Raw genomic sequence first — 26489 nt, forward strand, 5'->3', positions numbered from 1 at the left:
ACCTGGTACAGGCAATAGACATAGAAGCAGAACTACAGTAAACACAAACAGGATTCGGATAAATCTGTAGTCCTACTTCTGTCAATTGTTTGCTATGGGGTTGTGTTCACAGGCACACAACTCTCATTGGAGGACAGCGGGCAGGGAGGTGAAGGGGGAAGAAATGGGGGTGTGAAAAGCATTAATGAGAGCAGGAAGAGTGCCGCCAGGCCCGATTTCAGGTTTTCTTAATCGGTACCCAGCAAAAACTGGGACCATAGCCACCAGCCCTCCAATTCCAGGACAGGGTTTTAACATTCCAAAAACTCAGGATACCCGGATCAAGGGGTAAATACCGGGACAGTCCCGGCAAAACCGGGACATCTGGTCACCCTATCCTACATGCATTGTAGTGGATGGCCCCACCCACACTACAAGTACCAGAATGCAATGCAGAACCAAGGGCTATGGGAGGCATGCACAAACCTCGGATCAGTGCACACCTTCATTTGCAAAGATCCTTAAGATTATATACAGAGTTAAACCAGTGGTCCAGAGTAAAGGGCGTTAATCCATTAGCCTGGGCGCTTAATAACTGGCTTACTAGGTATGCATTCTCTGGGAGGAGAGCGAGTGACCATTACATAACGATCTCACTCTCCCCAGGTTTACATAAATGGTCTCCCCACGCTGCGTAATGGTCTCACCCCCTTCGCAGAGAATGTTAGATAAATGGCCTTGTCTTCCTCGCAGGGCAGGCTATACAGGTATGGTTTGGATGCAATGCAAGGAACGAAAACCAAGGGAATGCCCTTGTTCCCATGCCTAAAAACCGCCTCATGCAGTAAATAATCGAAAGCACTCGGAAGGAGCCCGGATGAAGGCACCAGTCGTACTCCTTCCAGCGGTTTTCCTGCTGGGTTCAAAACAAGGTCTATTAACGGGTATAGAGACTAAAAGCATAGCGCTGGGGGTGCTATATGCATGCTGTAGAAAAGTTATGATCCACTGTAATTCTCAGAAAGGAGGTACCATGATCATGGCACCGCAAATCCTGGTTTACTGCTGAAACTGGGTCAACTCAATCAATCAATAGGATTGAGAAACATTGGTGCAAGGACCGTGGAACCAGGTCCATTCTTGGCCCGGGCGAAGCAGGTGGCTGCCCGGGGCCAATTGCCCCAGTCCCTGGAGGGGATGAAATTCCCCAATTTGTGGGGTGGCGCGATAGCCGTGGGGAAGAGTTCCACACTCGGCACAATAGCTCCATAGCAGGTGTTGGTGCCACCTCTGACTGTAATGTCATATAGTACGCAAGTATGCACAGAAGCAGCATTTACATTTTTATATCCCCAGTGTAAATATGTAATCACACCATTGACAGGTTATAAAGACTCACAAGACTTACCTTATAATATATTGGGTTCCACAGACTTCACAACATTTTTAACATCATCCATTCTGGAGTACAGTAGCCTAGATTAACACAATGCTAACAACGTTGGCTAAATCAATAGTTTTGGGCTTTTGTGGAGACTTGTGGAATCTATATTTCCAGGCACTGTGAAATAACATAAGACGGGTTCTTCCTCGAAGCACCACGCTTGAGACCAGGTACGTTATGCATGTTTATTCTGGCCGGATGTACAAGTGTAGTGCATACATATCGGCACAGAAAACACTGGCCCATCCAGACATCAGGCTAGCTTACTCCAACTGTGTATGGCCCTGCAAACAGGTGCGAGTAGCATGCAGTTCAGAGATGTTAACGACTGAACTAAGGTGCACTACATTGAGAGGTCAATTCTTAGTCTAACATGCTTTGTTATGGACTTGGGTACCTGGGTGGCCTTGAAGCAGTTTTAATGTGATGGAATTGAAATAACTATTATCACTCCCGTCTGAAGGATTTTTAATGGACACCAGTATCTTTGATGTAAATACATGAACTGGTTATCTGAGTATGTATATGGATTGGATCAATGGAAGTGCTTTCAATGAGAATATTTTGGAAGCAGCGTTTGTGTAATGAGAAGATTTTCTGTGGATCATTTGATGTAGAACTAGTAACATTGCTAAATAGTGTGATTAATTTACAAGAAAGACAAACTGAGCTGAGAAAGGAAGGTCGGGTAAGGAGAAAGGGTCAGTCTTGTTTACAGCCCGAATGGAATCGGATAATGTTAATCTGTGGGCATTGCGGATAGTTTGGAGCCCATACAGTGCTTTGAATAATCAAGTCAATGGGGTTTTTATTCTCTCTCATGATGGGGTGGACTTGGCAGTGACTCAAGCTACTACAGAACCCTTTGAAGCAGAAAAAGGGTAATTATTGCATACTGGAGATGAATGAAATATGAAACATTCATGTTTTTGCGTTTTTATTTTCGGGCAAAGCAATGCCACGCCCAAGGTCATGAGCCACTGACTTGCCCTTCTTGCAGGCCAAGAGAACCACCCTGTGAAGTGGCCCTTGTGACTAAGTCATTTACATTCAGGCCTGTTTAATTTTTGAGGCCCCTTTTTAAAGTAAGTTCTTTGCAGCTTTACGATTCACCTGTGTGTTATTGTTGGTCTGATAGCTTCATGACTGACGATGGCATAGTAGCAGAGCAGGGGGAATGGGGTAGGAAGGCGGAAGGAAATCTGGCAACTCCGATTCAACCCGCAGGAATAGCCCTATTACAGGGCTTAGAAGGGGGTAGGAATCCACCATTAAGTGTTGTTTATTGATTTATTGCAGATACTTTGAGCCAGTTCTGTTTGCTATCTCGCATAGACTTACCGCATCACACCCCCAGTCTGTTGGAGTTTAGCACACCTTTCTTGATTTCTAAAAGTAATTAGAGGAGTTGGTGGTCACATGATCTGGAAGGCATGACTGATACTCTGCCCCCCCCTTCTCAAGATTATGTTCCCACTGAAAACTGCAGTGGTCCCGGCTTTTTGTAGTAGGTCTTCTTAGCTGGCAGGCAGGAATGCAGAATCTCACAAAATGTCTGAAAATAGCATGTTTTAGTATTCTCTGGGTCACTGCGTGTATAAGTGGCTATATACCTCACCATGAGCCAGCTACAGGTCTTTCCTTTCACAAGTCCTCCAAATGGTCCAGTTTTCTCCTCTGCTGCACAAATGTCAAAACGGATATTTTCTAGTGACCTGCACATTTTATTGCTGTAGCCTCTCCAAATTTGGCCCACTTTCCACTCAGCACCTTTAGAATGGAGCCTCCTTACCGCTACTTTGCTTGGCAATCAATGCATCATTTAAACTGAAAAGCCTTTTTTTTTTTTAAATGTATAAACCGTTTTTGGGGAGTTTGGATTATTCATTACAAGAATATTGCAACATGTTATAATTGAGCCATACTTTCTGGCTATTTCTTTTACTTCAGGCATTTGAACGTAATGGCAATGTCAAAACCAATTAGACCTTCAGGAGCACAGAACCGGCAGAGAAAAAAAACCAGTGGAGCAAGGTATCAGAAGTGCCAAAGTACCGTCTACATTTTTCAGGAGGGAAGAGAAGACTTCAAAAGAAGTAGATAAGCGCACCCCGAGGGCAGGCAACAGGCATTCCTGAGGAAACAGTACTGCCTGTGATCATGCCACAAGTTTAAGAGACGAGGCCTCAAGAACCCAAGCACTAGAAGGCAATGACCTACCGGAACAAGGCACTAAAACGGGTTGGTTTGAAGACATTTCCTTATGGCCTAAATCAGTTCCTGGACATGTGCGTGATCAAATTGTAATGGGAGGGCCACAGGCTTTTCCACCTCCTAGTTATTCATACCCAAAGGATGACAGAAATAGGCACTTTTCTAATTCATATGAGCTCAGGGTGATACCTAACAAAGAAACAGTCTCCATGCCATGGCTGCAATATTCCATTTTGACTGATGCTGTATGCTTTTTGACCCTATGCCGAAATCAACTTGGTAGTGATGGCATTAATAACTGGAAGCATATTGGTGACTATGTGAAAATGCACAAAGGGTCTCCTGAACATGCCAAATCCAGTGTCAAGTGGGTGAATGTTGAAAGGTGCCTCAGACATGTTGGAATTTATTCTTGCATGCAATAACAACTACAAGCATAGATACGGGCTGTGCTTGAAAGAATTTTGTAAATTGTTTTTTTTCTGTCCAAAAATAATTTGGCATTTCGTGGCTTTCAAAAAAAGTTACTTACTCCAAACAATGGACATGTCTTAGGCCTTGTTGAACTACTAGGAAAATGTGATCCGATCATGATGGATCATTTGCATCGAATGACCTCACAAGAGATCCACAGTCACTATTGCTGAAATGTCATTCAGAATGAATTAGTTTAGTGGGGTCGCAAGTAAAGAATGCAATTTTACAAAGGGTGAAAGCCGCAAAATATTTCTCTGTTATTTTGGATTGTGCTCCAGATATCAGCCACACTGAGCAACTGTTTTACACTGTAAGAATTGTACATATTACAGGCAAAGACATTTCTGTGAAAGAATATTTTATATGGTATCGCCCTGCAGACAGCACAACTGGTGAAGGACTTGGAAACCTTCTGTATTCTGAAATGTCTGAATGCAGTCTAGAGATGGACAACTGCCGTGGTCAGGGGTACGATAATGGTGCAAACAAGATTGGGGTAAACAAAGGAGTCCCAGCGCGAGTTCTCGAGCAGTACGCTTATGTATTTTTTTTAACCCATGTCACTGCCACAGTTTACATTTGGTGGTTGGCAATGCTTCCAAATCCTCTGCGAAATTGGTTTCTCTTTTTGGTGTACTTCAGAGACTCTGTAATTTGTTTGCAGTGTCACCCAAACGCTGGAGCATTCTCAGCGAGCATGTAAAAAAAAAAATCTATCCTTGAAAAAGGTCTGTGAAACACGATGGGAATGTAGAATCGAAAGCTTGAGAGCTGTGCGGTATCAATTTGTTGAGATACACACAGCAGTCATGAGCATTGAGGAAAGAGTCAGTGGCGCAAAATTGTCCACGGAGGCAAAGTCCCTTGTTTTACACTTGGAAGGTTTCAGTTTTTTTTGTACTTTAGTTGTGTGGTATGACCTTCTATTTCAGGTGAACATTGTAAGCAAATCCATGCAGTCCAAACAAATCGATTTGCCGGCCTGCAATAACCTGCTTAAGAACTGCATTGCCTTTGTCAAAAGTTATAGGAGTGTTGGTTTTGAGTCTGCTGTAACAACAGCAAAAGAAATAGCCTTATTTTTTATAAGTTGACCCTACTTTTAAGGCAACTAAATGGCATGGGGGAAAAAAAATGTTTGCATACGAGACACCTGAGAATGAAGAAGCACTTTTTAAAGTAACCGTATTTTATACCCTGATTGACGCCATAACTACTTCCCTTGAAAGGTGCTTTTCCCAGTAGTCTGCGCACAATACAAGCTGGGGTTTCATGTACAATATAAAGATCTTGCCTCAAAAAGAAGAACTTATACAACTATGCAAGCACCTGGCGCAACTGTCAGCAAAGGGTGGTGATAGTGCACCAGAATATGATATAGATGGTTCCCAGTTGGCCAAGGAACTGAGACACATCCAGCCATCGCTTCAGAAGAGTTCCATTACGCCCCTTGTAGTTTTGCAGCACATTCATCATACAAAAACACATTGGTGGTTTCCAAATGTGTGGGTTGCCCTAAGGATCTTACTAACAATTCCAATTACAGTGGTGAGAGGAGCTTTAGTGAATTGAAACCGATAAAGCCATACTTGCGCTCCACAATGGCCGAGGAACGTCTATCAGCTCTTGCAATACTCTCAACTGAGAGTGAGCTTCTTGAAAACATTGATTATGCTGCAGCAATAAATGCTTTCGCAGCAGCAAAGTCAAGGAGAGCGCCCTTAACATAAACAAATAAATTACACAAAACTTTAAAAGTAGTATATACTATTTATATACTCCACTGAGGTGAGTTACTGCAAAGTTCTTGAATCATGATGTAATAAAAACCGATTTCATTTGTCTAGCAGTGGTTTATTGACTTTGGGTAGGAGTTCCTTAATGGTGTAGTTTGGGAGTGGCGCGCGGTGGGAGTGGCGCGCGGGGTGGGGGGAGTGTGGCAGGGGGGGGGCGCATTCCTAGTGTTTCGCGCTGGGCATCAAATGGACTAGAAACTGCCCTGCGTGGAACGTGGTACTTTTCTACTAAACAGAAAGCGCTTTTCTAGCAGTTCCACAATTAACCACACGGGGGTGCCCCGTCCCTTCAAACTGGCACTTAATGTTTATTACAATAATACGAAGTTTTCTCCAAGCTTTTTTCATTGAAATTACAGATACATGTTTCAACTAAGCATATTTAACAGGCAAAAGTAGCTCTCGTGTGAGCCTTCAACTGATGTGAAATCTGACACAGCTAAACATAACTCTGAGTCAACTACTTGTCCCAGACATCTGTGTTCAGCCAGCAGGCTACAAGTTTGAATACCGGAATGCCTAAAGCAGCGCTGTGTCCCTCTGTGGTAGGGCTTTAGGCCCAGGCCACCTACCTACCAGAGCACCACATTAGCCCGCCTGTCATGCCAGCTCGGGGGAGTCCTTCAAGGGCTCCCTTGAGCTGGAGTGGTGGGTGAAGGCACAGCAGCCGCCCTATTGTAATGAAATGTGCCTCACTCTTGTGCTGGTGATGGGTGCACCAGCAGGAGAGCAGGGTGCTTTTTATTACAATAGGGCGCCAATGCTAAACAAGCATGGGGCAGCATTTGAAAGGCAGCCCTCGTGCTGGTTTTACAGCCACGCGCTATTTATTGACGTGATTAACTCCTTGCCCCTCCGACCACACAACAAGGATCCGGGAACACCACAGTTTGTTGAGTCGTCCCAGTCGCTGCCAAAGCTAAGGCCGGCCCTGCTACTTGTTAAATAAACTCACTACCATTAAATTATGGGAATACTACCATATCATAACAGTGCTAATCCAGGATGCAGTGCTATATACAAATATGAGATGATAATTAATACTTTTAAGGGGGAGAGAGAAGCACACAAAGGGTTGAGATAAACTGGTTCTCACTTAAATTGAATAAGGCCACAAGCCCTCCCCCACCCCTCACCCCCAAACCTTTTATAAGAGCAGGTGCTCCTTCAGCCGCGGGAAAAATGTGTAACTTGTGCAAATTATGTGCAATTCTCGAAAAGGCATAGCTCTGATTCGTTAAACAATGTTTGCCTTTTCTAACAACATCCAATTTAACACAAACTGCGCCTTCTGGCACAATTGCACCAGGAAACGGCATACGTTGCATATGCATAACTATTGCAGTAAATTATCTAAAATTGGTGTGTCAGGGAATGAGTAATTTGAACAGAGGTAGACATCTGCAAAGGTGCAACTTGGGTTTTTGCAGATAGAAAGTATTCACAATATATCTCCGGTTGCTTATCTTGCACCCCGATGTTCTTGGTGAACATGTAGTACAACCAGTGTGAGTTTTAAATTGTTGCCTTACATATCAGGTAGCCGTGTCTAGGAAGTAGTATAGGCCATGAAAAAATATTGTAGTTTTAACTGGGGTTCGCGTAGTTCCTTTAGTTGTACAGCCTAACCCGCCATTGAAATTACAGCCCCACTCCCCACCACCTGGCGTAAATTATCCATAGTTTCACAAGCAACAGCGGGGAATCCCACTTACAAGAGAAATTTACAATCAGACATTGGTGTAACCGTTGCCATAACTTTGACCCGGAAAGGGGATCCTAGGTGTTCATTTAGAGCACTTGTAAATGCAGCCTTAACTCTGTGGCACACATTGTATTGACCTTGGAATCATATGACCCACTGAGTTCTACATTAAAGCCTGTGACCCACAGCAGCAAGTGCTTAACTCACAAGTAATCTAAAGGATAGAATACCCCAGGCTAAGAACAGATCGCACAGCACCTAACCAGCGCCCTGCCAGCTACCAAATGCCCAACTCTTTTGGAAACCCCGCACTACCTCAAAGGGTCAAAACACGCCCTCGCTATAATGACAATCTGAACAATATATACATTCACCCACTTTATTCTGTCCTCAAAATTGACATGTTTGTGAATAAAAGGTGGGAACCTTTTATTTTGATAAGGATGTCATAATTAAAAAGGAAAAGCTATTCTTCTGTGATGCATTCCCAGATCCCGCACCCCCATAACCCACCCTGCAAACTTACAAATCTGCCGAACTTGATAGTGTGACCTTCCTGAATGAGGATGTCTGCAGCGGCGCCACTGTCCTTGGAGATCACACTTGTGCAGCCAGGCAACAAGCGCTTTAACAGGCCGGTTCCGGTGATATGATCTGCGTGGCAGTGTGTATTGGCTGCGGGGTGGAAGGAAAGAGGTTAGGGTCAGCTCTGTAGATTAATACGTAAACGGACATCTAAAAGACTTCCTAAAGACCTGGAGGCATTTCATTCTATGCAGGTAAAGAGCAGACATCCATCATGGTCCACTCGTTATGCACATCCCCGACCCCAGCCTTGAATCTGCCAGACTGTTACCAGTTCCAGCATCAAAAGGGATTCTATGTCGAAACCAAGGTCTTCCCATTATGCATTAACTTATTTACTTCACAAGCCGCAGCAAAGATTTACAGCCGGATTCATGGAAGTGTTCTATAATGGCGCAATCCCATTGGAAAACGTTCCACGAATCAGGCCCCAACATGTTTTCACCACATTAAACATTTAGAAAATTATCAAACAAAACTTGAAATCTAAAGAAAGCCCCCAGTCTAAAATGGCTGTACTGTATCCATCAGACACTCAGGGTACATCTACCCAGTATAAAACCCATTACAATTAGTCCCTCATCCTCTTTGCTGCCCGACCAGCAGATCAGTCACTTTCTACTGTCAAGCGTTTGGTTACAGTGGGTTACAAAGTATTACAATGTATTGGTATTGCTTATAGTGGGTTGGTATATTACCTTTGTTACGTGCTACAGTGTTGCATGTGTCTCGTTAGTCTATGGGGGAGTTTGTACTGTTTCGTTTCAAGTGCAGTGTTCAGTGCCCTGCTTTTCTCCCCGAGTGGTGCGCGCGGTTAACTTTGCTCGTGCAGTGTTCGGCTTGGGGAAAGTCAGCTGTTTCTCGGCGCGAGCGCTCTCGTAGTGGGGCTCGCGCCATGTGCCTTGCGACGGCTCTGTGCCATTTTTCTTTGGCATTATGAGGGTTCCCATTCACACAATTGGGATGGCGTGTGTTTCCTCTTCCCTCCTTATTACTTGCTGGGTGTCAGCACCTGCGAGGCACACAATTCTCGGTGTACTGCCGAACGGAAGCCTGCTCGGCTTTAGGGGTCATTGAGGCCTATGGATCCCTCCTTTGTCACAGCCTGCTAGGCCTTTCCGCTCACCTGTCAAGAGCGGCTGTGGATTGCTTAGGTGAGAGAAGCCTCTGCTCGAGGTGTGTCCAGTGTGACACTGTATTAGTGTGACAGTTCTGCTAGCTTTAAAATAAACATGTCAGCTTCCTGGGGAGGTGAGGACCACGGAAATGTAGGTAAGGATAGCATTATTATTCGTCATTCTAGTTCCTCCAAAGGGGGAAGGTGGTAGGTGCAGTTAGGCAGGGCCTTCTGTTCCTAGATCTGAGGCTTGTGCCAAAGCTATTCATAGGTTAGTCCAGGTATCTATAGACGGTGCATTATGGGACCTCAATAATCCCATCGCCTCTGCCTTGGACCGTCTGATGGCGGGTATTTCAGATTTCCAGGCCGGGGTTCTGCTGTGCCAGTGGGGGTCCGAGTGCTGAAAGGGGCTAAGCAGGAAAAGTGTGTGGCCAAGACCAAACACACTGAACAAATTCCGCAAAACTCTGCTCAGGATGGCTCATTATCTGATGGTCTTAGCCAGGCGAAGAGTAGCCATGGCCTGGAAGAACGCCTTCGGATCCATCCATCAAGTTTTGGCTCCATGATGTACAAAGAGGGGTAATGGCGGAAAAGTAGTGTTTGAGGAGAAATAAACATCCAGAAACGGAAGCGGGGGTTGAGATGGATTGGGGTCAATTGTTCAACAATCGGTCTTCCTTCCCAGATCTAAAAACCCCAGGAGACAAATGTTAGAAAGGTTTGGGTTGCTGGTTAAGAATACTGTTGTTATGGTGAAGACATATTATTGCTGGTACTATTTGGGAAAAGTTGAAGGTGCAACGGGTGGGCTCGACAGAGTGGGATGAGGTAATTGAGGGCATATTGTATATTAGTGCACAGTTGCAATGAAGGAGGATTTCATTGGAGAGGTTACTCTTATCAATGTTCATGATGAATGTGGCAGGATATGGCATGTTTTGTTCATGTTTTAATTTCTGCAAAAAACAGAAGAATTTTTTTTTAAACTGAAAAATAGACTTGAAATTTGATATCACCAATTTTTCAAGCGGAATTTTACATTTCCCACAGAGCGTGTCGGAAGCGGCTGTGACTATTGTGTGGGTTAGTGAGTAAACACAGTGAGCAAACAGACTGGCTTGACGCTCGACATTTTGTTTCACTGGGCATTGGGTTCTTTCCTCTAACCCCTAGAAGAGGAACCTGAGAGAACCGACTGGGGCTTGCAAACGGACGCCGACGTTAGTCACCAGGGACTGCAAAGCTGTTAAATTGCAATCTTACCAAGCACACTCTTTGGGAGTTGGAGTCAGGCCTGCTTGGGGTAAGTCCCTAAATTTGCAGTGGCCAGATTTTTAAGAGCAGCGTTCAGAGCTCTTGGATTGCAACAGTATTTAAGCAACCGCTCATTTAGCATGTGTTCCCTCCCCAGTGACTGGAAGGGCAGAAGAGGAGGGGGGGGGGGGCGGGTCTGTTGCTGGTGACCAAGCAACATGGCGTGTGGTGATCTTATATGGTGTGTGAGAGACAGAGGCTCCTGGAAAGCCTTTCGACCTAGCTAGCAACGTGGTATATGGAACAAGTTACTTACCTGTAACTGTTGTTCTCCAGCATGGGTCTGGCATGGATTCACATGCTCATGAATATTCCCCGTCGTCAGGCTGGGAATCCTCGGTAAAGAAAAAACCAGTATCAGTTTCGTTTCTGATCTGTCTTTCGTAGTAATAACCAATCACTGGTCTCTGCGTCATACTGACCACAGCCAATGACTGCCCTCTACCTAAGCCCCGCCTCTGGCAGCCATCTTCAGATTTGGAAGCACGTGAAGTGGCAGTATGACCAAGTGAAGAGCCGCAGAGGGGTAGGCGGGAGGGTTCGCATGTGAATCCATGCCAGACCCATGCTGGAGAACAACAGTTACAGGTAAGTAACTTGTTCCTTCTCCAGCATGGGGTCTGGCATGGATTCACATGCTCATGAATAAAGAATACATAGCAGTACACACATGCACAACCACGGGAGGTGGCAAAGGCTCAACATTAAGCATTACATCAAACTCAACATTAAGCATCTTACCTCCTCACCAGGCTCACCTCAGGCGAACAGGTTGCGCAGCACTGCTTGGCCGACCCTGGACTCCTCCCTGGAATCCCGATCGACGCAGTAGAATTTCGTGAAGGTGTGCGTCGACCTCCACGTAGCAGCCCGGCATATGTCCAACAGGGGCACACCAGAAAGGAACGCCGTGGTAGCTGCGATCGCTCTGGTGGAATGGGCTCTCGGACGGCCAGGCAGCGGTCGGTTTGCCAACCGATGACAGTACATGATACAGCCAGAGAGCCATCTGGAAATGGAAGCCTTCGAGAGTGCCTTCCCCTGATTGACAGGTCCAAAATTCACAAAGAGTTGTGACGTCTTCCAAAAACACTTCGTGCGGTCCACGTAGAACTTTAGCGCTCTAGCCACATCCAGCGAGTGCAAAGTCCTCTCAGCCGGCGACGAAGGCGACGGGAAGAACACAGGCAACACCAAGGGTTCGTTGAGGTGGAAGTCCGACGGCACCTTGGGCTTGAAGGAGGGGTGCGTCCTGAGCACTACCCTCGTGTCGTGAAAAGTCAAGTACGGGGCCTTGCAGGAAAGGGCCTGGATCTCTCCCACTCGTCGTGCGGAGGTGATGGCCACAAGAAACGCTGTTTTCCACGACAAACTTCAACGGGGCCGAGTGCAGAGGCTCGAACGGAGGTCCCATGAGCTTGGTCAGCACCACGTTGAGCTCCCACGCCGGGGCCGGAGCCTTCACCGGCGGGAACGATCTGAACAGTCCCTTCATGAACTCTTTCACCAGACGATGAGACCACAAGGACGTCCGCCCTGTGGTTCTGGTGTATCGGGAGATCGCAGCAAGATGAATCTTGATGGACGCGTGTGCCAGTCCAGCTTTGGCCAGCGTCAGCAGGTACGGCAGTACTTGGGGAGCCGTAATCCGTAGAGGGTTAATCTTCTGTGCGTGGCACCAGACAGAGAACCTCTTCCATTTGTGTCCGTAGCATTTAAGAGTCGAGGACGCCCTGGCCTTTGCAAGAACCTCTCTGCAGTCGGCCGGTATGTCGTATCCTCCAAACTCTAGCGCTGCAGGAGCCAGGCATGCAAGTTCAGCGATTTCGGGTCGTGGTGGAAGATGGCGCCTCCTTCCCTGGAGAGTAGATCCGCGTCCACCGGCAGCTTAATTGACGGGGACGCTGACAAGTCCAGAAGGTCCGGGAACCATATCTGCCTCGGCCACGCAGGTGCGACGAGGATCATCCTGCACCGTGACCTCTTGAGCTGGTTGATGAGCCGGATCAGCAGTGGCAATGGAGGGAACGCGTAAAGGAACAGGCCCTCCCAGGGGAATGAGAAAGCATCGCCCATGCTCCTCGCCTGGGGAAACCTGCTGGCGAACCTCCAGCACTTGGAGTTCGTTGCCGTCGCGAACAGGTCGATCTGGGGTGTGCCCCACCGTCGGAAGAGGCGATCCACTAGATCCTGCCGTAGTTCCCACTCGTGGCACGAGCGCAGCTCCCTGCTGAGTGAGTCGGCGATGGTGTTTTTTATCCCTGCCAGATGAAACGGCAACAGAAATATCCTTTGGGCGACGGCCCAATGCCACAGGTCCTGCGCCTCCTTGGACAGTGCTGGGGACCTGGTTCCGCCCTGTTTCCTGATGTAAAACATGGTGGTGGTGTTGTCAGTGAAGATCCTCACCACCTTGCCCTTGAGGGACGGAAGGAAGGACCTGAGGGCCCAAAACACTGCACGGAGCTCCAGGACGTTGATATGTAGTGATTTCTCCGTCGGGAGCCAAAGGCCTCTTGCGTGCAGATTTTCGGTGTGCGCTCCCCACCCTTCCAGGGAGGCATCCGTGGTCACTGTCTCCTGGTGGGCTGGGGTCTGGAAGTCCATGCCCGCTGTCAGATGCGCGCGGGTGCCCCACCACCGGATCGCTCGTCGGAAACTCTCGTCGAGTGTGATCCTTTCCTCGAAGCTGCCCGTCGTTTGGATCCAGCGCGCGTCCAGGAACTCCTGCAACGGGCGCATCCGGAGCCTGCACAGGGGAATGAGGTAGATGCAGGAAGACATCATTCCGAGGAGGGACTTGATGGACCTCACCTTGGCCGCGTCGGCCACCAACATCCGTTGTACCTTGCCCAGGATGGCCCTGGTCCTCTCCTCCGACGGGGAGGCCAGAAGGGACACTGTGTCGAGCCTCGCTCCCAGAAACAGTGCGTCTTGCGCGGGTACCAGGTGGGATTTGGCGTAGTTCACGGAGAATCCCAGGTCCGTGAGAAGCTGGACGGTCCTTGCCGTGTGGTCCACGGCGAGCTCCCTCGTCTTGGCTCGGATGAGCCAGTCGTCCAGGTAGGGGTAGACGTGGATCCCCTCTCGGCACAGCTGCGCCGCCACCGGTGCAAGGCACTTGGTGAATACCCTGGGTGCCGACCGTAGTCCGAAGGGGAGGGCTTTGAACTGGTAGTGACGCCCTTGGACCACAAACCTGAGAAATTTTCGGTGCCCTCTTAGGATGGGAATATGGAAGTAGGCATCCTCCAAATCCAACGACGACATGAAGTCTCCTTCCTCCAGCTGACCCAGGACGTGCTGGAGGGTGACCATCCGGAACTTCTGAGCCTTGATGAACTTGTTCAGCCGTCGCAGGTCTAGGATGGGGCGCCATCCTCCAGTCTTCTTCTTCACGAGGAAGTATCTCGAGTAGACTCCGGAGCCCCGAAGCCTCTTTGGGACGAGTTCGATGGCGCCCTTCCTGAGCATCGCCTTTACCTCCAGGAGAAGCTGCGGAACGTGAAGCTCTTTCCTGGCCACGGGGGGGACGCGCGGGCACCTTCTTTGAAACTCGAGCGCGTGGCCCCGGGCTAAGGCGTCCAACACCCAACGGTCGGTGGAGGTGGACTCCCACACGCTGACGAAGCTCGCCAGCCGGCCTCCCACCGGGGTGCTTCGGTGGGGGCCCGACCCCACGGCCGGTTCAATCCTGTTTCGAGGAGGCTTTACCGCCTTGACCTCCTTGGCGACGACGGCGGGGTCCGCCCGACTTGCCTCGTCCCCTATAGGCCTCCTGAGACGACGAGCGGGCCGCTTGACGATAGGTGGAGAAACCACCGCCGGAACCTTTGGAGGCGCCCTTGCCTCCGCTGCTCCGAAAGGGCAGCCGTGTTTGTTGCAGAACCCCAAGGGCCCGGGCCGTCTCCGTGTCCGCTTTAATGGCCTGAAGGGAATCGTCCACTGTTTTCCCAAACAGGTTGTTCCCATCGAACGGCATGTCCAGGACTCTGGTCTGTACGTCTTGACGGAAGTCCGTAGCCTTGAGCCATCCACGCCGCCTAAGGCACACGCCGTTGCCCAACTGGCGAAATCCCCTATCGGCGATGTCCGTCACAATAGTGATGGCGTGGTCCGACGCCACCTCACTTTCCTGTAGGATCTCCAGGGCATCCGCCCTCTTGTCGTCCGGTAGGAAGTCCAGCAGAGGAGCCCGTTTGTACCATAGCTCCCTGTCGTAGCGGGCCACGATAGCCAAGGCGTTGGCCGCCTTAATCGTCGTCGCTGCAGACGAGATGACCCTGCGTCCCATAGAGTCCAATTTTTTTCCCTCGTCGTCCGGCGGGGAAGTCGATGTGGAGGCCGCTCCCCCCGCTTTCTTCCTGGCCGCCGCGGAGACGACGGAGTCCGGGGTAGGCTGCGCCCGGAGGCACAGGGGGGCCGCGTCTGGGACCCGGTACTTCTTTTCGTACCGGTCTCTTCTCGCTGGCGTCGTGGAAGGGTTCTTAAGGAGGGCGAGGCCCTCATCCCAAATGTCGTCCAGTAGAGGCACCGCGAGGACCGTCTTCCTCTTGGCCTCGCGCCGTTGATGAAGGAATCCTTACTTTTTCTTCTCCTCAGGGCAGAGTTGGAAAAGATCGGATGCCCTGGCGATCATGGAGTGGAACGATCCAATCTCGTCGGGCGGAGAAGCCCTGGTGGGAGGTGAGGACGGAAGATCCTCGTCGTAGACCTCGTCGTCCGTACCCGTCGCGGCCGTGTCAGTCCCCGTATCATCCCCTCGAGTCGTGGACGGGGAGGAGGGCTGGACGGGGCGCGACGGCTGAAAAGGAGGTGGAGGGCGAGTCTCGATACAGGCCTTGGCCGGATGGATTAAGGCCTTCACCACCTTAGGTGCGCTCACCGCCTTATCCTTGAGGGGGGGGGACACTGCCTCGCTCCCCCTCCGATGGGGCCTTCGAGCTCGACCAGGGCCTCTCCAGGAGCTTTGCCGGGTGCTCGGCCTTCCTCTTACCCCGACCCAGAGCGTTGGCTCGTGGTTGATGGTACCGGGGAGGGGGCACCCTGCCTGGCGCCCGTAGAGCCCAACCGTTCGCCGCTCCCGGTGCCAGCGGACTCGCGGTGCTTGGCCTTGTGTTGGACCCCCGTCGCCGGGGCATCCTCAAAGGTCTTAGAAGACCGCTCGGATTTCTTCCTCTTCTTCTCGCCGGACGGGCTCTTCCCTTCCAGCCAGTTGGCGAGACGTTGATGGCGGTCCTTCATGGTCCGCTCCGACATGTTGCCGCAAAACGCACAGTCCTTCTCCACGTGCGTCTTGTCCTCATGTAAGCAGTAAAGACAAAAGGAGTGTTCGTCCTCCCTAAAGACGTTCTGCAGCTGGCATCCAGGGCAGACCCTGAACAGCTTTCCGGGCGTCGAGCTTCCCTTCTCCTGGGCCATGTCTGGGACGGGCCTGAGAAAACTTCTGGAGTCCTCCAAAAGCGTAGCTCGACGAAATCTTCACCCTTGAGGGGCGCAGACGAATCCGACACGGGTCCCCGTTGATCGGATGGAGAGTCGGTGGAGCTTGAGGCTCTTTTGACCGAAAAAAATGAAGTTTTTGAGAAAAAAACGTGAAAAATTAGCACTAACGCTCGAGAGCAATAGCACGAGGATCCCAACACATGAACGTGCAGTAAAAATCTGAAGATGGCTGCCAGAGGCGGGGCTTAGGTAGAGGGCAGTCATTGGCTGTGGTCAGTATGACGCAGAGACCAGTGATTGGTTATTACTACGAAAGACAGATCAGAAACGAAACTGATACTGGTTTTTTCTTTACTGAGGATTCCCAGCCTGACGACGGGGAATATTCATGAGCATGTGAATCCATGCCAGACCCCATGCTGGAGAATAACCTGATATCTAAAGCGCCCTGTGACTTGGCATAGGTGTGGCTGGATGCTTGGGTAACTGTGCCACTGGTGGAGGAGCTCACTAAAAACTCTGTTGTCAACAGGAGCAGCAAGCAGAGTGACGAGTTGAGCGTTGTGGTGTTTTGTGGATTTGGGGCTCTGGTTAACTCACAACGAGAGTCTGGAAGAGTACCCACAATTCAGACTTGAAGGTGAGACCGCGCCCGTTACACTCGTGGTAGTCTTGTCAGGTGTGAGACTTGTAACAAGCCACCATAAATCAAGATAACTGGGCGGTCCTTTATTTTGCCACATTTAGTTATTTAGAACCTCAACTTGGTATTTTCAGCTCTAATATGTGCAGTAAGAACAAAAGTAAAAGATAGAACTTGAGAAGTGCTGAAACTGAAGTGGTTCCAGCTCCCAAGGAGGGGGAGAAGAGACCCAAGGAAGGCACTGAAACCTCATTCATCGAGGTCCAAACTAAACTAACCAAGTACTTTCCCCCTAAAGTGGCTAAGCTTGATAGCCAAGCAGTTATGCCTCTTGAATCAATGCAGACCACCAGGGGTGCAAATGAGGCAGCTGAAGTTAGCCATGATCATGACATCTCAGGGGTGGTACTGGCCGAACTAGAGGCCAGTGCCCTCCTGATGGACATATGTATGAGTCTGGAAAACAAAATAAGAGCCGCCGAAAGTCTAAATGAGCGTCTGAGTTTAACACCTGAAGTGTTATCTATTTGTGATTCTGATCCCGAAAATAACATGGACAGAACTGCATGTGGCAACAGCTCAACTAACTCTATTACAGTGACAGCAGAGCAGTCTGCTCTCCCTTTTAATGGCAATTAATCCTTTATCCAAGACAAACTGGACGACAGTATGACCTCGTTGGCAGCACCGAATATTGTACTGCAATCTTTTATAAGGTTCTATGACATTATTTACATTGATGTTAAAAATACAAACATGCTGATAGATATTAAAAATCATCTGAAAAATAGCGAGCACTATGCATCCATCCACAGAAATAAAGTGTCATATTTTCAAGGAGAAAAAACAGAAATTAAACTGTGAAAGACTTAAAGAAACAACGGTAGATAGTGAAATACTGTTGCCAAAGCCTCAGGTCGTGAAGCGGAGAGATAACTGACTTAAAGCAAATCAATACAAACATACCATTAGAAAAGCAATCGAAGAACGTAAAAAAAGGGACCAAATCCACCTAATAGGGGCTCACGCAAATTCCTTAGGAAAATGTGGAAAGCAGCAAACACGAGAACAAGGAGATAATCTGAGGAAGAGGTAAATGTGGAAGAATCAGAACCCATTTTAGCACAAGGGCTGAAGACACAGTTTTCACAGTTGTAAAGGTGGAGCCAAATACCCCCACTCAAAGCTCTGCCTCCATGATGCCTATATGTTGGGAGCCAGAGTGTGAGACAGTACCAGTGACAGTACCTATACCGAAAAGAATCCTGGAAGTAAGATAACCATTGAGAAAGCCATATATGCACTCCCGACAATACGATGGGCATTTCAATGAGATCCCAGAAGAAGTGTGAAAAACTAGCAAAAGAGAAGATTGATGACATCATGCAAAGCAGAGCAGATGTATCCAGAGAAGAGACAAGAGGCTGAAGAATGTAAACATTCTATGAAGATCTAATGGTGGAGGTGTTAAAGATGAGCAACATTTCCAGCTCGAGATGGAAGATACTCATGCTACAGAAACGATGAAGATAACGTCAAGTCATTTTACAATTGTACAGACACAGTAACCCAAGTAGACAAAGTATTCTTAAAGGCTGGCTATGCAGTGAATAGATTGCGGCAATGCGCCAACTTATATGCATAAGTATGTATAGACTATGGATGTTCCACAACGCACTTTAGCAGAGTTTGGCCCCAGTAAATAGACAGGCTTTTATTTGTGTGGCGCTGTTGGAAAAGGACTTAATACCGGAGGTAGATTCAAGAAGATCTTGGCTGACCTAGTACCAGGAGGTCAAGGCCACTGTGAGCATGGATGTTCATTCAGTAGCTACAAAACGTGTGAAAAGAACAAACTCCTCTTTGAGGTGAGCAGCAAGAACATTGAAGACGTCAGAGGTTCATCATTTAATAGTATTTCAAATACCAAAAAGCTCTGAAACATGGTCTCTAGTCACGTGGATGGATGAGAATAGATACTGAGTTGAGCTGCATCGAAACCAACAGACAGAGTATGCCTCTACTCCCTTTTATTCTCAGACACAGAGAACAAATCCAAGGCCAATGATCAAAGGGCTAATTGACTGGCAGACCGCAAGAGTGTTGATAGATGACAGGCTAATGAGGTGGGAAGCTATGGTTATGACCAGCCCACCAGCACCCGGGTGCCAGCCTGCGTGCTGCTAGCGTGTGTGGAATAGTACAAAGGGGTGCAAGGAAGCCAACCAATTGTAGAGGGACACGTAATAGGGAGCCCTATAGTTTGTATAACCAATGGGGCATCATGTATTTGTTGATTTTCGTAGTGACTTGCACTAGAGAAAGGCTTAGTTGCCCCACCTGATGTTAGAGACCCAATCACCATCCCAAAAAGTATGGAATGTATACCTAGATGTTCCCGTTCCGCCAATCACTTTCTCCAAGTAGGCTTTTGTAGTTTGACATGTAGACTGACGTCAATGATATGTTTTTATTATAAATGTCGTGTTTTTTATTAACTTCGTTTAGTGAGAAGATCGAGCAGATGTTGGTTGTAACTCCCTGTTTTAGATAATTGATATTAAAACAGACGTCCTTTGCCAACATCTTGAGTCAGTCTGTTTATTGATATTTGAGTATATTCTGCATCTCCATTCATCCATCCATCTCAAAGTATTGCTACCTCATCTTAAAGGGCCTTGTGTTGGGGACACAGGTTCACATCGTAGCAGAGAGGTGATGGTTTTTAAAAAGCCCTAATCAATCTTTTAAGGGTCTCGAAATATCGAGTGACCTCCACCATTTAGCTGGAGGAACGTGAAGCTCCTTGTAGATGGCGGCAATTAGTAAAACAACTTGCAAGCCACTGAAGACGGGTGGGACGGGTCCCTCATTTCACGGAACTATCTGCCCCCTCCCGATTTCTACAGGCAGCTGAGCGGACCGAAGGCTGAAGCAGCTGGTTGAGGAGGAGGCGATCTCGAGGGTCAAAGGCTGAAACACGAATGGTGAGTAGACATAGAGGGCAAACGATGAATGGGCTGAGTGGGGAAACGGATAAAGGGAGAACAGGGAAAGAGAAACGAAAGTTGGTTGGGGTATATTTAGTTTAACTATGAAGAACAACATAGTTTAAGGTATATAGAGGAGGAGCGATCTATATGATAAGCCCAGAATCCTAGGTCAAGGACGTTTAGAAGGAATTTGTGCTAGAGTCCAAGTGGATGTACCTAGGCTACGAACGATCAAGGATTGTTAAAGGGGACAATTCATACTCCGATCAGAGTCATTATTAGGGGCAGGAATAAGTCACAAGGAGCGTTGACAGAGATTTAGGTGGGCCAGCCGGTCTGTCAGTTTGTCTGCATATTGTATGTGTTGTATATGGTGAGGTAGTGATGAAACGAAAAGTATTAGATTGAGGTAAAAGGCTGAAAAATTATTATTTATTTAGTCGACTGATAATGTTCAGTGACTAAGTAGATTGAAGTAAAGCGAAACAGAGGTTTGGAGCTGTGACGATTTGGGAACGCTCATATTGTATTATTTTTCTGAAAAGTATTTATTTGTAAAAAATAACTGAGTATTGACAGTCGATTGTGACTAGTCATGATGGAGTATGTTACTCTGCTTATACGCTTATGCAGACAGCTGCCAAAACACACACCCAAGCTTAAACAGGACAGTGCAGAATGGGTTAACGGCACGGCAGTTCAAATGTTCATGCCATGGCCACAAGGGGGGGGGGGGGGGGTCACTGTCCAAACCAGTTTTGCAACACATGATGACATATTTGCACACAGCATACACGGGAAAGAAGCTAGAAAAGAGGTTAGCTAGCCTAGAGCTTTGGAAGATGTACCAGGAGGAAAGGGAAGATCCGCCTCCTCAGGACGGGATTCTTAACCAGTGTAAAGAGGGGGGGTTAAGAGCTTTCTGCTCCCCCCACCGCACCTTAAGTAAAGGATGAAAGTACGACAGATGAAGGATTATATCCTTTAAGAGATATTAAGGCAGTGATAGGGTATAGCAACCCGACACATACGTCGCCTGCATGTAGCAATGATGAGTCCCAAAAAAAAGACTCCAGAAAGAGATGTGATCCCTAAAGTCCCACGGGACAAGGAGAGAGGTGATTGACCAGGTATGTCCCTAGACATAGAGAGAGAAATAGAGATGGAAAGGAGATAGAGATAAAGCTGACAAAGTGGCACTCATACAAAGCTAAAAGAAAGAGTAGAGAAAGACGGGAACAACTGTATCACGGTGAACAGTTGACAAAGCAGGAGAGAGCAGAGGAGCAAAGAAAGTATGACTAAGAGCAGTTGAAGAACAAGACAGGCTAGAAAAAAATAGAAGCAGAGGAAGAACAGAAATGAAGAGAAGTGCATAGAGCAATTGTAAGAAGATAGGTGAAAAGACAGGAAGAGGAAAGGGTCAGGGAAGAAGCAAAGAAACAAAGAGTTTGACGAAGAAATGGAACACAAGAGAAGGCAAAGGACACGCAACATCGTTTGCATAGAGAAAGAGTTCATGGAACCTAATCTACTAGTGGTATGGGAGGACAAAGACGTTCTTCCCAATGCAAGAACCAATGGCAGGACCCTCTAGGGTAGATTTAGAAGATAATTTTGATACAGGAGCTACTGGAGATAGGCCTTTTCGATCGATCAGGAGATGAGGACAAAAAGTGAATCGAAAAATAAAGGGAAAGACAATCGATTTGAGGGAACGAGGCAAAGAAAGAGGTTTGTTTAACCTCGAGCACAGAGCTTTGTCTTTGGACAAACTAGCATTAAAACAGATGGGAAAGAGGGAAGCCACACTGGTTGAGGACAAGAGATGACATACGAAGACAGAGAAACCTTCTGTGGGGAGGGGGGCACTAGGGCATGTGTTCCTCAGGGGTGTTCTCCGACAGAAAGGTAAGTCAGACGGTCGGATCTAGGCCTACCTAAATCGAGGACGCCAGAGTCCCTGGCACAGCCAGACCGACCTAATGGATGATCACCTTATGTGAGCAGGCTAAGATCACTACCGGGGAAAAGACGGTGCAGAACCATTGTCCCTGCTATGGACAGGCAGACTATGGGAGACGAGTGTGATTTTGGGATTTCACAGTTCCTGTTATTAGAAAAAGGAGGAGCCAGACCACGGTATATACTGTGGCCACAGATGGATAAGGATAATTAGACTACCAGACAAGGTACAGAGACAGCTTAAGAAGCTAGTGGGTATGGAGGCGAGACCATGGCCAGGAATACAGCTGACCATTGCGCATCATTGCCGATTGTTCCAGGAGAAAAATCTAAAAGAAAGACAATGTTAGAAAGCTTGAGGAGGCTAAGCTAGTACAGAAGAAGCTAAGCTAGTACAGAAGAAGCTAGCAAAGAAAGCTATAGAAGAGGCAATGTTAACTAGTGGAGAAGGAAAAGGATTGCAGCAAACCGTAAGCATGCCGCAGGTGAATAATCAAAGGCATTTCGATCAAGGAGGGAATGGATTCATACCAAGAGGTAGGGGAAGTTTCAATGGAAGAGGAGGCTTTCAGAATAATCAAGGGAGCTTTCAGAATAACCAAGGGGGGTTTCCGACTATGCCGAATGATTATCAAGGCATGCAGAGAGAGCAACTTAGAAGACTCCCTCCTGTATGTTGAACATGTGGAATGACAGGGCACATATTGCAAACATGTGGGAGTCATACAGAATGGGCAGTTCACATGAGGGGGGGGGGGGACCGCTTATTCGCCTGCATATAGATCACAAAGTATGGATGGGTTTGCCCAAGATCAGAGAGTGTATCAAGCACAAACACTGAGAATGTAACAGGCTTTGCAACCACAGCAAGCACCAATGAATCCACCACAAGGGCAGTCACAGCACGCACCTATGTAGTTACATCAGAGTGCAAACAAAGGACAGCTATTGACTTCTAGGATAGGGGGCGTCACTGTCAAGGGTGGGAATCCTTTCACGGGCACAGGAATAAGTATGTACCCACAATAGGACAGCTCACTGGGTGATTTGATGTGTTCAGTACCATCAGTAACTCCAATCGTCAAGAGGAACAGATGGTTGATGTCGCTATAGGAGGCAAATCCTTTTCTTTTTTAGTAGACACAGGTGCAACTCGCTCATGTATACGAGAGGGAACATTTTCACTATCTGGCAATGCCATGAATGCTCAAGGATTCTCAGGAGCTACAAGTAGAGTTCCTTTTACTGAGCAATTACCAGTCTCCATAGGAGAATGTGATATGTCTATTCCATTGTTGTATTCACGACAGACACCAGTTAATATACTGGGCCGAGATTTAACGACGAAACTAAATAATGACGATTTCTTTCACTGATGAAGGCACAGTGTGTTCAACGCCAGGAATGCATTATTTAAATGTAGGCAAACTAATGGCATTTACAGGGAAAATAGCCATACGAGGTGTGCCATTAGAACTAGAAGTATTGCACTATGGGGTATGCATTTTGTTAACATGGCTGCCTGGTATCGTGGGTAAGACTGAGGATACCTGATGAATTTCTTTTTAGGCCAGAGATTCCCATGGACGAAGAGGGGGGAGGGTGAATTTTTCCCTTAGAATTGCAAGCAGCAGTGGTACGAGGAGAATTGGCCATGCTCATAGGATTTGATGATGACGGCAGATCATGGAGCACAGTGATTGATATTGGAGAGGGTTATAGATTGACTGATGTCATCGATGAGGACATATTTAGAGATGACCCATCAGATGACGAAGTGGTGTTTGAAATGAGCATTACAGGTTGGGTTAGGGCAGAAAGACGCGAGGTTCCACAGAAAATGATGAGTGCGACAGCGTCCTGCATTTATTTTTTATGAAGATATGGCGAAAGTGCTAGTTTCTTTATGGATCACAGGCCCCTATAACGTAGGCCTACTAAAAGGGGGTTGGAGAAGTTAAGATTAAACCAAAGCCAGGAGAAATTTTACAATCGAGCAAGGCAGTATCCCAGGTCTCTAGAGGCAGACAAGGATATTTTAAAAAAAATATATCCGCCATTATGGATCAAGGCATTTTAGTGATGTCAGAGTCGCCATGCAATACCGCAGTGTACCCTATCAAAAAACCTAAGAGGGGTCGTGGCATTTAATTCAAGATATGCGCCCAATTAATCAGATTGTAGAGGCAGAGTTTCCTTTAGTTCCCAACCCGGTGACGATCTTATGTAGTATCCCTGCTGAGGCGTGATATTTCACTGTGATTGACTTGAAAAATGCGTTTTTCTCAATCCTGTAAGATTCTCAGGTTCTGATGTCATTTACGTTTCGTCAGACTAAGTTGAAAAGCATAAGGTGCCTCAAGGATATTGTGAGTCTCCATCGATTTTCAATAGAGTCCTACAGATGGACTTAAGCAATATTGATTTGCCAAGTGTCGTGTTATAATACGTAGATGATATTTTAGTCTGCAGCACATCAAAAGAAGAGTGCAGACACAACTCAGTTCAACTAATGATTATACAACCCGAGAAGCGATGTAAGTTGAACAAAGAGAAATTACAGTATTGCCAAGATGTGTTATAAATAGGACAGTTAATCTCGCATTAGGGAAAGAAAGTTACAGCTGAACGGGCTGAGGCTTTTTTGAAAACAGTAAAACCGCACACAATAAAGCAAATGCAACAGTTTTTAGGACTGTGCAATTATGTTAGAGCATGGGTATTTGATTATAGTTCTTACACAAGACCATTGTTGCAAGCCATGAAAAAGTCACAACAAAGTCAGGAAAAGACTGTATGGATTTAAGACAGAGGAAGGGTTTGATGAGTTAAAAAGGCAATTTGTACAGCTCCAGTTCTAGGGATTACCAATTATTCAGAGGAATTCTTTTTATTTTCGCACACAAATGGAACAGTCATGACAGCAGTACTCGTGCAGAGGACTACGTTGGGGGTATAAGCATCTAGCATATTACAGTGGAATTTTTTGGACCCAATAATGAAGGGTAACTTTCCGTGCGAACAATCGTCGGCAGCTGCCACGTTCGCTATTGAGAAGTCTACCAGCATACAAATGGGGTGTTCCATGACGTTATTTGTTGAACATGCTCGGTTTGCTGTTTTGGAGAAGCCCAAAAAAGGTACACGGACATCTAAAATAACTTCTGCTTATGAGGTGGTTATATTGAATCCAGCAATTAAAATAGTCAGATGTAAAATGGAGAACGCTGCCACATTTGTCGCTGAACCAGTGGCAGAGAACGAGCAGGCACATGACGAGCAGGCACATGACTGCTCAAATTATGAAGAACTTTATGACGAGATCCCAAGGGTGAAGGAAAATGCTATAGCAGCAGGGGAGATTCTCTTTATTGATGGATCTTCGAAGATTGATCAAACTGATGGGCAAAGATACTCAGGTGCCCCTGTGGTAAAACACAGGGCTAACAGAGACTTCAAAGTAATGACAAGTGTACGTCTCATTTCTCAGCATAGGCTTCAGGATTAGTGGCGCCGATTGTTGCGCTTGAGAAACATACAGACCAGGAAGTAACGTGTACAGTGATCCGCCTACGTGATGTCAACAGTACACGCAGGGCTAGGACATTGGAAAAGGAGGGGTTACCTCTGAGCAAACGGCATTCCAGTTCAGCACGCCGCCTTATTGGACAGACTTATTAAAGCACTACAACTCCCAGTGACTTGAACATTGGTGACTTTCCAAAGGAAAATGCTCACCTGAGGAAAAAGATCTGCACAGCTGATAAATCGAATGAAGAGAGAGAACTATTTCTCAGCCAAGTCAATAGAAGCTTTTGATTTCATTCCATATGAACAAACATTATTCAGTCAGACCTCCTCGATATTCACAATAATCTTCATGCCAAGGATCCAGACAGCAGCAAATACCAATTGGTACAGATAACCAGATGGGAATTGTTGCAAATGATGAACACTACTATAAAGGGTTTCAATGCTATCAAGGAAGAGCTGTGAGCCATACGACTGATGACTTCAGAATAGATACGTTCTGGATAGGATTACAGCTATGGATGGAGGTGCTTGAGCCAAAAATTGGAAAATCCTGTTGCACATTCATACCTTCTCATGATGACGAGAATGGCACCTTGACAGAGGCCAGAACGTTGCTGATGAAGTTACATGTCCAGATGATGGTACGACATCCTTTCATCGCCTGCCTTTTCATCCCCAGGCTTCTCATCCCCAGGCTTTTCAAAGTGCACATTCCATCGAATGTGCTCATCGAAATTTTTAAGGGGGGTGGGAAAGGGCAGATAAGGGTTTGGGCGGGTGGGCAATGGCAAAAAATAAGTGTGGGAAGGGGGATTTGGGGTACCACCGCAAAAAAAAAAAAAGAAAAAAAAAATGATGAGCACATTTGATGGAATGTGCACGTTAAAAAGCCTGGGGATGAAAAGACAGGCGATGAAATGACATGGAACCGAAGTGGAAGACATTGCTGATGAGAGTTGGTTTGGATCAGTTTTCTCATGGGTTCCACAATGGATGGCGGGCATGTTCAAGTTCCTTGGAGCCCTGATAGTGATGGTTTTGCTTGGAATTTGTGTGATCAGGATAATAATCTCACAATGTAAGAAGACTGAAAAGAAGACAGTGGGAATGAACATCATGACTGATGTTGAATCAGAATGGAAGACTAAAGAACTGACAGATGAAGAAATTAGAGACTATGTGAAGGCCAGCATTCATGCACCTGAAGGAACAAAGTTCCTGTACCCAAAGAAGTATGTGGGGAGATGATCTACTGCAGTCCAAATGGACAAT

The 26489-nt window shown here is 47.1% G+C and overlaps 1 protein-coding gene across 1 annotated transcript in view; it reads right to left on the reverse strand.

Moving 5' to 3' along the window:
• Positions 1-26489, reverse strand: part of ETHE1 (ETHE1 persulfide dioxygenase) — a 161369-nt gene that overhangs the window by 80493 nt on the left and 54387 nt on the right. The window contains exon 3 of the mRNA XM_069640854.1: positions 8142-8290. Within this exon, the coding sequence (XP_069496955.1) occupies positions 8142-8290 (149 nt within the window). The remainder of the gene's footprint in view (positions 1-8141; positions 8291-26489) is intronic.

Source organism: Ambystoma mexicanum, chromosome 1q (genome assembly GCF_040938575.1).
Source record: "Ambystoma mexicanum isolate Mex_15411 chromosome 1q, UKY_AmexF1_1, whole genome shotgun sequence".
NCBI classification, from domain to species: Eukaryota; Metazoa; Chordata; class Amphibia; order Caudata; family Ambystomatidae; genus Ambystoma; species Ambystoma mexicanum.